The following is an 11369-nucleotide window of genomic DNA, read 5'->3' as shown; positions in this document are numbered from 1 at the left end:
GACCATGGGTTCTAAATGGTAGATCGAGAAGTTTTTCATAGACAGCGATTTTGGGTCATTGAGAGTGAATATGTGTTTATTATGAAATTTAATAAACAAACGTTAGTCTCTTATTAAAGGTTACTTGCAGGATCGACCAGATAATCCTAGGACATAGTGCTAAACATTTTCTGAGTTTTGTGTAGAAAAGTATAGAATTTGTACTTGGTTAAAATCTTTTTAGTAAAGTAGTGCAAAAGGTAGATTATTTGGAAATGTAAAGAATTTTGACAATAATAAAATGGTGAGGAGTTTATATAGTGAACCAACGAGCTGCCTCCTCCTTCAGAAAAAACTAAGTCTCAATCTTTATCTTACACCTAAGACTTTAACTTTCTCAACTAGCAAACTTGTGTCTAAATTCCGTTTTAGACTTCTAACTTTTCTAAATCTTCTCACTATGCTGAGATTTGACACTATCGAAAATTCCAGCTAACAAATTGCCCCCAAAAAATGCCTCTTTCGATGAAAAGAAGATAAAAGTGTTTTTTACTTTCCTTAATACTATTTCACCAAGTGGGCTGGCGTCATGGACATCATGACCTTTCCATAAAACATCACCTCAAAAACGTGCATTTTCTCACAATCCCATAACTTTCAATCATGACTCCACTCTTTTAGGACGGCGTGGCTATGCATACAAAATTGTTTCAATTTTTCCTCTAACCTTATGGCATGTGTCACAAAACTTGGCGCCATTTGTCAATAGGAAAATTGAAAAGTCTTTTCTCTCCCACTATAAATATTTCTTCTTCATTTATTTTTCTATTTTCCGCTCATTGCTACCCATAAGTCTTTTCTTAAAAATTTCTCTTCTCCAAGCATAAAACTCACTACCTTCAACAATGGCGTCCAAAGTAAAAACCTCAAAATAATCCAAGGCTCCTCTACTTCTAACTACCAGATTACAATATTCTATCCTAGCTGGGAATCAATAGTACATTCCAGAACCACCAAATCAGGAAGAGAAGTTGTGTATCTTCAAGTCTCAAATAGTGATTCCTTACTCTATTGCTGGTAAAACCCATGCACTTATGGGTCCAATGCATGACCCCGTAGTGGATATTATTAAGCTTAGGGAATTTCCCCCTCTTATCACCTAACAAAACCCATAGTTAGCATTAAGAAACCCATAAGTCTAGAGTACATGACTATTTCTCTTCGTGTTTTCCGTTCTGCCCCTTCCCCCTAAAGAAATGAGGATTATATTTCCTGGTTGAACAAAATCGAAACGAAAAATGGGTGAAACTTAGAAATCTAGAGGAATTTATTATTTAATTCAGCTGTCGAGGGTTGGTCCTCTTTATTTCCAAAATATGATTGTTGCAACCTCGTATTTATGGGAAAGTAGCACCTATACTTTCCAACTCCCCTGTGGGATGGAGACCCTACCCTTTTCGACGTAGCAACCATTATTGACCTTATTCTGAATGGTGATAGCTTCGACCTAATAAAAAAGATGAGGATACCATCAATTTCAACATTAACGATGCCAACATTGGCAAATATATCTAAGACCATCATGACACTAATACTGACAAAGTATCTGATGAAGAACACATTTCTTTTTTAGTATTGTGGTTGTTGAGATGTATAATCTGTTGCAAATCCTTGAAGGTATCCAAAAGATACTTAACCCTAGCCAATCAATTACACGAAGGGCGAGACATCTGTCTTAGCCAATTGATATTAGGATCCCTCTATGAATATTTAGGTTTATCCACTAAAACCCTAAAAAACCTTAAACCTAAAGATAACATGTTACTGGCTGGACCCTATTGGTTGCTCCAGCTTTGGCTAAATGTCATGTTTGAACCTTCCCTGGATGTCGATAAACCAAACGATGCTGATGAAGACATGAAAAACAAACGCGTTGAAGGTCTTTGTCTTGATCGAATGACACTAGTTGATACACATCAAAGAAACAAGGAAGCTTATTTAGAATGCTTCATGATGTTTTCTAAACGACACAACTTCACCCCTTCAATGGCTCCTTTTGTTAATAGAAGTCATGGGCCTGAGTGGTTCACGAAAAAAATTCATGTTATTGGCAAACAGGAGGTTAAATCAAAGTAGGTATGTGAAGATTTCCTTACTCCAAAGCTTCTTTCGACCAAAATTGGGACCTCGAAAGGAAGCATGAAGATAGTGTGCTACCAACCCAATTTGGTGTCACACCAATTTGGAGTTAGCCAAACTGTGCCAAAGTCTTTCTTTAGTCATAAGAGTGAACTATGCCTTTGCATTGTCGACTACTCAGAGAATAAATACCTTCAATGTCTTTCTCGACATGATGCTGACCGTGCTCTACTCACACCGTTTTCTTTTCAACCAACCTTCTATTGCACCAAAAAAATTGAAACTTGGTGGAGAGCCTACCATGTAAAAGAATTTCTTAAGGTTGCAACATTGTCTCAATATTTAATAGACGTTTTCTCTTCCTTACAGAAGAAGTTCCAAAAAGGTAGAGACAAACATATCTAAGAGATCCAGGATTTCCAATGCTACTTTGAAACTGTGACCCCAATGATCTTAGTCAAACTATTTGTGAAGCATAAATCACTCTTAAGGAAAAATGATGGCGAAACTCCCAGACTTAAAAATCCCTGATTATGTGAAGGATAAGTACGAATTTGCACTGAACTATTATCCTCCCGATTTCCCCCCTTTGCCTACTAGTGAGATGACTTTGGATTTTTCACCTCCATTTCTAAGGTGGTTTATTTATGGGGGAAATTTAAAAGTACTAAAAAATGAGAGCCTAAAACCTACTAAATGAGTAACTCTGACTAAGCACGATGTATACAGTTTCAAAGGACACCTTCATGTCGACATAGAGCATGTCACGATTGAATCCCATATACATGAATGTGAGGAAAGCAAAGGAACATCAAAATCAACTTAGATTTTTATTTCTTTTATTTACATTTGTTATTGCATGTTTTCAGTGGTCAAACACATGAAGAAAATAAGAGATGTTGCTAGTGCTGTTGTGGCCTAAAAACGCCCAAGGCCGAAGCCGCTCCTATTAAAGACACACATGTTTGTTCTAATATCTGAAATTAAATTTTACATTATTCTCCATATACATCTTGCTTGACTTTTTTCTGTGCGAATTTCTTGTCAATATCTAGGCTGATGGCGAAACCCAGGATATTCTTATCTAAAATTCTTCGCATGAGACCCATACTAAGAAGAAGAATATGAAGACTGTTAGGGATGGCTCTAGAAAGGCATATCCTATCCTAAAAGTTGCTTTTACCCCTAAGGCAAAGAAGGAGAAGAAAGAAACCTTAGGAAAAGGTGAAAAAGAAACCCAGACAACAAGAAAACTTGTTTCAAATGGTCTTAAAAGTTCCAATTCAAGCCCAGATGCGGATGCTCCCAAAGTGAGTTTTATTTTTTACTATCACTTCATATTTTTTCAAACAATAATGCACATATTTCCGCAGGATAGTACTTCGACCAGACATGCGTCGAGTTTCAAAAATCCAATACCTCAAACCACCAACTCTCTTTCAATCCATCCTAATCCAATCAAAGAAATATCTTAAGAAGTTAACAAACCTACAGAAGCATAGCAAGATGCATCTCATGATTCAGATGATAAAAATCAAACTTTTGAAACATCATCTTTGACATCTGATGGCGAAGACAAAAATGAGCTGGACATGGACTATGCTTCTCAAGAGGAAACTCTTGAGCAAGAAGATCCAAAAGACACTTCTCCTCCTAGGAGCCTAAACCAAAACGATGATGCCCATAAGAATCCAGAAAATGTTGACTCTCTTGCAAACACTACACAACCATCTGCAAAGACTGCACTAGAGATAAAAAAGGAACTAGAAAAAACCTCGAACGTCAAATTAACTACCTCACATAATTCCCTATCTCAAGAAGATTTATAATAAATGAAGAAGACCAATCCACGAGACTATCTGAAACTAATGATAAGTACCAAAGGTAGCTCGACTGGAAAGTGTTCAAACTCTTCGACAGTTTCTGGAGGAAACACTCCATTGGAGACTATTGATGGGATCCTACAACAACTGAAAAATAAACTTGCCGAAGTTGACTTGTTTTAAGCGCTTGAAAAGAAATTCATTCATGGTTATAGAATCAAGTCATTGCTAAAAAAAATTGATGTGTTAAAGTCGAAGGTGGAAGAAGCTGAGCATAAAAAAAATGAAATGCAGAAGGCTAGTCGACAACAACGGGATGTAGAAGTCTCGGTTGGAGTCCAACATCTTGAAAATGTCAATAATCTGAACGTTGAAAGTGAAGGCTTTGCAACTACCATCTCACAAGCTGATCGTCGACTGGCTGAACCCAAAATTCAATATGAAAAACTCAAGGCCTCTTTCACCTTTTAATACTTGTACTTCTATTTTTCTATTAAGTCTTTTATGTCTTTTAAATGACATTTGGTTTTTTGTAATCTCTAAATATGCCCCTTGTGGGATTTTGACATTCAGGCTAATGTTCTTAGCCTTTTTGTTTCAAAGTAAAATTTCTATTCTGAGTTAATATGTATTTCTTGCAAAATATTCTTACCCTTTTAAATACTTACCATTTATTCGCAGGATTCGACCTTTAGGGGCCACTCTTCAACCTCATATGCATTATTTGTAAATGCTTGCAAGATTCTAAATGGTCCTTCCCAATTAGGTGACCACTTGTTCAAGGTTCCATCTTTTTTGCCCATGGGCACAATGACTTTCCAGACTAAGTCATCTAACATAAAAATTTTTATTGGACTTTCTTATTGTAAGCTTTAGCCACTCTTTTTTTCGTATCAAGACATCCAGATCATCTAAACTTTCTTCGTCTAAATCAACTAACTTATCCTGAATCATACCCTAGTAATACTCAGTTGGAATTCCAATTTGCCTTTGAATTCTGATTGATTTCAAATGCATCTCTATAGGGAGTATTGTATCATGACCATAAGTGAGTCAAAATAATATGGAATTAGTCGACTCCTTAAGGTAGTTTCGACACACCCAAAGTACTTGGTTTAAAGTTTTATGCCAATTTCTTGGCTTCTAACCTACATGCTTCTTAATTGACCCAATTATAATATTCTTGGCCGCTTCGACCTGGCCATTAGCTTGGGCATAATAAGATGTTGAAGTTAACAACTTAAGCCTATTTCTGAGGCAAACTCTACCATCTTTTGACCTGTGAGTACTAAGCCTTGGTCAGTGGTAATAGTCTCAGATATTCCAGATCTATATATAATATGATTTTGGATGAAACTAATTACTTCTTCCTAATCGATGTTAGGCAAAGGGATGGCTTCTACCCACTTAGTGAAAAAATCTATCCCCACCAAGATGTATCTATGTCCTTTCGACAATGAAGGCTTAATTTCTCCTATTATGTCTAAGTTTCATCCTCTAAAAGTCCATGACTTCACTATTGATTGTAACTCACTTGCAGGCATATGCTGGATACCTGAATACCTTTTGCATTCTTGATAGCCTTTCGTGAAGTCTTTGCAATCTTTCAGCATAGTTGGCCACTAAACCCCAAGTTGAAACAACAATTATTTCATCTCTTGGTCTGTCTGATGGGAGTTGTATGATCCTCTATCTACCTCAGAAATTGCTAAGTATGCTTCTTTCGGGATACACTTAAGAAGAATCCCTCAGGAGTTTTCTTGAATAACTCGTTCCTCATAATCACATAGCTCAGATCCCTGTACTTGATCTTTTGATATATCGCTCATGCTGGATTTCCCAAATATTCGACAATAGATTTTCTCCAGTCATTGTTTGACATTAGGTCAATGGCCAAAACTTCGAAGGCTTCAAAATTTTCAAAAAAACTCAAAAATATCTAAGTTTGATGACATCTCAAGTTTGTTTGCTCCCCCCCCCCAAGTTTTGACATTGACAATGTCTCTGAAGAGCTTTTGGCTAAGATCAACTTATATTTGACTTCAACCAACTCCTCTAGTCTTTCCTTGGAGATTTTATAGCCTAAAACAACCTGGGCTAACTCATTTTCCTCTTGATTCTCCAATTAAGGTACATGGTCTATAAAGACGTGGTCGAAACAACAACACGGTGAAAACAAGCCCACTCTGATTATAACATTTACACATTCACTTTATCACTAGTAGTTCTCACTCCAAACTACGTATCTCGACAACTCATCATTAAGTATGCACAATAATTTACACAATAACATACTTGCATTTTCATCACACATATATTCACAATTACACATAAAACTCATTTATGTATAATATCACTTAACAACACTCAATTTATTATATAGTTTAATTAATCAACTCTTATTTGTCCCAATACACCAAACATCAACCACACGACAAAACCATCAAAAAATCAAACCCAACAAGTCGAAACACATTCACTGACACAATGACGGGTAGCTCGTCACCAGGGTGACGCCCGTCATCACCCTCATCTCTTAACACGTCACAAATGTGGAGACCAGCAAGACCCGCGCTTGCATAGAGACCATGACGGTCTCCCCGTCAGACACCTGACGCCAGTCTGCGTCATGATGACAGGATGTCATGCAGGTGACGCCCATCACCCTATTTATAGAACCTAAAATGTGTTCTGCCATTGTAGAACCTCCAAAACTCATCAAAATCAATTATAAACACTTCCAAAATTGATACATACTCGTTTAACGTAGATTAGGATGTTATTTCCTATTAATCTAACATGTTATTTCATCAATTAATCATAAAAATTCAGAATTTCATTCATGCTTTAAAACTCTCAATCTCATACCAAACATCATGTTTATGAACAATTAGCATATGCAACAATCACCACAATCACAAAACACAACTTTACAAACAAATCATGGCATAAAATAGAATTATATGCATATAATTCATTAACAACACAATCAAAGGAAATGAACAAAAATTCTATTAGAGGTTAAGGGAAACCTCTATACCCTTTCATGAATTAGGTATCCTTAGATAAATAATCCTCCTTACCTTGTAAATCTAGCAAAACCAGCAAAAGCAACTTCTAAGGCCTTCTCTCCCAAAATCCCTAACCTTTCTCTTCTTCTATATTCCTCTTCTATTTAATTTACTATAAAAAAAGTGTTCTAAAACCCTAATTTTCTCCACTTTTCTAAATATATATTATTTTAATTATCTTCTCATAATTATACTTTTTGCCCAACTAGAACTTAACTTCTCTTCACTTACCACTTACTCCTCTTAATTCACAAAATAACTCAACTCCTCATATTCTACTAATTCATATTATCTTCTACTTATTTTAATTAATTAATTCTCACTCAATTAATTAATTACACACACTCCCCGAATTACTACTCACCGGTCAAACCATCCAAAATCACACAAAATAGTTATTTAAATAATTTTATCACTTAAATCAAATTAATAATTAAATAAATAAATAACAAAACAAAAGACTAATTAAGTTGGGGTGTTACAATCGACATGTAATCATTGACAAAAATAGACTTTGAAACACTTATGGAGGTTTAGTGCAAAAAGACGGTAACCTTTTCTATTTTGAAGTTCGTCAAAACTTTGCTTATTAATCAAATCAACCTAATTTAGCTTGATGATAAATTTTTGAATTGTGTCTTTAATGACTATCCAAGTGGTATGAAGGGTTATGAGATGTTCCGAATGAAACTTAGAAGATCGAAGTTCATTAGAGGAAGAAGAGTATAGACCCGAGATGGAGCTTTTATAAATAATGGCGAAAAATATTCAATTTAAGGTGGAGGTTCCTATTATGGATACTAGTAGTAGTGAGAAAATGATTTAAAAGACCTTTGATTATTATTTGACTCATGAAAAGGTAATAAGAGAGATTGTACCGTCTCAAAAAGACAATTATGCATGTCTTAGATGTTATGCTTTAAATGTGGTTGAAGAGTTGCAAAGCTCAGAAACAGAGATCACCAAGGATGAATTCGAAAGCAGTTGGAGTACAATATGATTGAAGAATCATACTTTTGGACTTATTATACTACTAAAGTAGAAAAAGATGGCTGAAGGCAAATGGATGTCAATGGCAAGATTAAGGTTCAAGCGGAGGCAGAGACATAATGGCATGGCGTAAGACTAACAATGTAGCTAGAGCGAAGGGAATATGACTAGCACTGAAGCCAACATGATGAGAGGTTCATTTGTTGGAGCTTAAGTTTGGTTTTCTCAATTCACGTGTATTGGACTTTGTTGTTTTGGTTCATGCATTTGTTCATTAATTGATCATGTTTTGGGCTTGTTATAGATTCGTTGGTTTCAGTAGTTATAAATATTTCAAATATTTTGGTTTGATTGAACCTTTTAATTTCACAATATTTAAAATGAAACCAGGAGACAATATCCAAGATATGAAAGAATGTTTTATTCATATATTAAATCAATTCAAAACTTTGGGAAATTTTGTTTTTCAAAATTAAGATTTACTTCACAAAAGTTCATAAATGCTTAAATCACAGTTGACAACGTAAAGTCGTTGCGATTTTCGAATCTAAAGACCTGTCTAACATGAACTTGAAAACTTTGTTTAGTAAATTGAAGGAGCACGAGATAGTTCAGAAAAGTTCTTGCTTTAGTAGTGAACACATCGATGTAGAGAAAAAAAATTAATTCAAAACGTTAACAATCTATGGACCTAACCACTCTCTAATTAATTAGAAACAAAAATTAATCAAAATTAATTTAGAAAAGAAAACATGAGAAAAAGTTTGCCTCTTAAACGATTAATTGATATCCTAATAGATTAGGAGGTGAGCTCACTTTTTGATTAATTAAAGGGAAGATCATATTAACGAGTACTTCCGGAACACTCTCTAATAATTATAAATAAATAAATATTTTTTTAAAAAAGTTAAATATTTTAATTTTCATTGAATACAAATATCTCTAAAAAAACTTATTTTTTTAAACTTTTAAAAACCGCCACCTCTAAAACGCTTGTTAACGTTTTTCTTAAAAGAAAACTCTAATCAATTAGACAAATTTAACCTTTCTAATAAATACTTCTTAATTAATTAAACACATGCCATCGTCTTATTGCTTCCAAACTTATTCTTATTTATCTTACATATAATTGATAAAAAGGTTAAAACTCTTAAGCGCAAGATCAAAGAAACTTTTATATTTATAAAATTAATTTATATTGTTTTATCCTCTAACTTTAAAATTTAACCAACTTTACTTTCCTCTAACATTAGAACTTAGTCATTTTTGATATCTTTTTATTATTTAGTGATGCTTATGATTAACTTTATCTAGTTTACTCTATCATGAAAACCTCATAAAGCTTTTAACCTACTTAACACATATAATAACATAATAACATAATTACTTCTTAGTAGCACTACTAAGAAGGTTGTTTGTTGGAGTTGATATGAAAATTTCCTACAAACAAAAAGGTGCTTATAGCTTTTTTTCTCCTCCTGCAGTAACAGTCATATGTGGGACTGCCTTAAGCTTACAACCCAATTTCTGGCTACTTACAAATCCAAGAAATCATGAATACTTCCATTGTCTAGCAAAATTTTCAACATCCTCTGATTATAAGAGGCACAACCATCCATTGTTTAGGTAAAAAGGCAATCCAGTTAGAGCATGTAGAAATAGTTTCATCTCTTCATCATGTGATTCAGTGGTCACTGAATTCTCTGACTTAGAATCTTCAGTATAATTTCAGGTAAGGATTCATCATCATCATCAAGTAGATAAGGCAATATGTTAATAAGGAAATTGATAGGCACTTCATTGAATTTAGTAGAGTTACATTGATCACAATAAACACCTAAATGAGACAACAAAATTCAGCACAAAAGAATAATACAAAAAGAAACCAAAGCAAAAGCCATTATGTTTGGCATTATTGATATTTATGTTTGGCATCAAAATGTCTCCTCCTCTTATTCTTCTTCTTCAACTTGTCACAAGTGAATGCTCTCTCAAGCTGCTCCACTCTTTGTGTGAGAGATGTGAGAAGTGATGTTTGTTTCTCATTCTTCTCAAACAGTTGTGTCATCATATTCATCATCTTCTCATTATCATCCATCATCCTTTTCAAAATTTCCCTATTCTCTTCCTCCTCACAACTAATTACATTTCTATCCTCATCTTCTTTCACATTCACACTATCCTCCTCAATTTCTTGCTCCACCAAACTTGATCCAACACTCTCTTCATCCACATTTTTCTCTTCATCCACCAAAGATTCCATTTTTTCACCTCCTTCATTCTCCACCTCACCCTGAACTTCTTCCTTCTCCAAACAATTTTCTTTAACTCCATCACACTTACCCTCAACATCTTCAACCCCATCTGTGGGACCCACTGTTTGAGTTTTATCAACAAATTCTTGAAGAAAAATGGCCCTTTTAATAAGCAACTTTCTCAAGTCCCTAAGAGCACAACAATTGAACACTCTAACAGAATCCAACCTAAGAAGCAAATTCATGATGGTTTCACCCATCCTTATCCTCTCTTTTTGCTCCTTCTTCATCATCATCACCGTTTCTTCATCATTCACCTTCTTCTCAATCTCCTCCATCTCCACCTTTAGCTTCAACATCTTCTTCACACTCTTTCTCACAAGATACCCTCTTGCAACCCTCTGAATCTTGGTGGCTAAATCGTTTCTGTTACTCTCAGACCCAACGAAATGAACCGGAATCGAGACCACCTTTGACGGTGTCTTGTTGTAACGAGGAGCACCGTATTTGGTTTTGTACAAGGAAAAAGGTGTCGCTGTCCTGTTGTTGTTAAAATGCATGATTTTTGTTAATATCAATATGAAAACTGTTTCTGGTTTCTGATATTTGAGAGAATCAAGATCTTGCTCAGTTGCTGTTATATTAATGGAAGAAAGATGGATGAGAATAATTTATAATGGATACGAGGTTGATGTTTTTGGAAGAATCGATATGAATGTTTGAGAAGTTTCGTGAAGAGAGAAGAAGAGAAGAAGAGAATCGAATAGAAGCGAAGAGAAGAATAAGATCTGCTTGCTTACGTGGCATGAGTTGATTCCTCAATTATTAATTTTTGTTCCGTTCTAGATAACTGTCGAATCTTCTCAAAGAAATGGAAGGAACGAGATGGCTCTAATTGTTTTATGTTCAGTCAATTTATCATTTTTTTAATTTAATTGAAACACATTATACTCTCAACCAATCACGATCCTGCATTCCTTTAAATTAGATTGAAAATTTTAAAATAATAATATGATATGGTAAAATAATATATTTATTAGATGTATTTTACACTGTCAATACATCACTATTAATTTTTTTTTTAAATCTTCGATCTGGATTAGATGAATTGG

General features: G+C 34.5%; 1 protein-coding gene across 1 annotated transcript; it reads right to left on the bottom strand.

The window, feature by feature from the left end:
• Positions 1-9775: 9775 nt before the first annotated feature.
• Positions 9776-11022, bottom strand: LOC127128315 (BAG family molecular chaperone regulator 5, mitochondrial). Its single transcript, XM_051057566.1, has one exon. It carries the CDS (start codon positions 10815-10817, stop codon positions 9915-9917), a length of 903 nt encoding a protein of 300 aa, XP_050913523.1. The 5' UTR covers positions 10818-11022; the 3' UTR covers positions 9776-9914.
• Positions 11023-11369: the final 347 nt, after the last annotated feature.

Source organism: Lathyrus oleraceus, chromosome 3 (genome assembly GCF_024323335.1).
Source record: "Lathyrus oleraceus cultivar Zhongwan6 chromosome 3, CAAS_Psat_ZW6_1.0, whole genome shotgun sequence".
Classification (NCBI taxonomy): Eukaryota; Viridiplantae; Streptophyta; class Magnoliopsida; order Fabales; family Fabaceae; genus Lathyrus; species Lathyrus oleraceus.
Note: the sequence above shows the minus strand (reverse complement) of the source record. Positions and strands in the feature narration are given on the sequence as shown.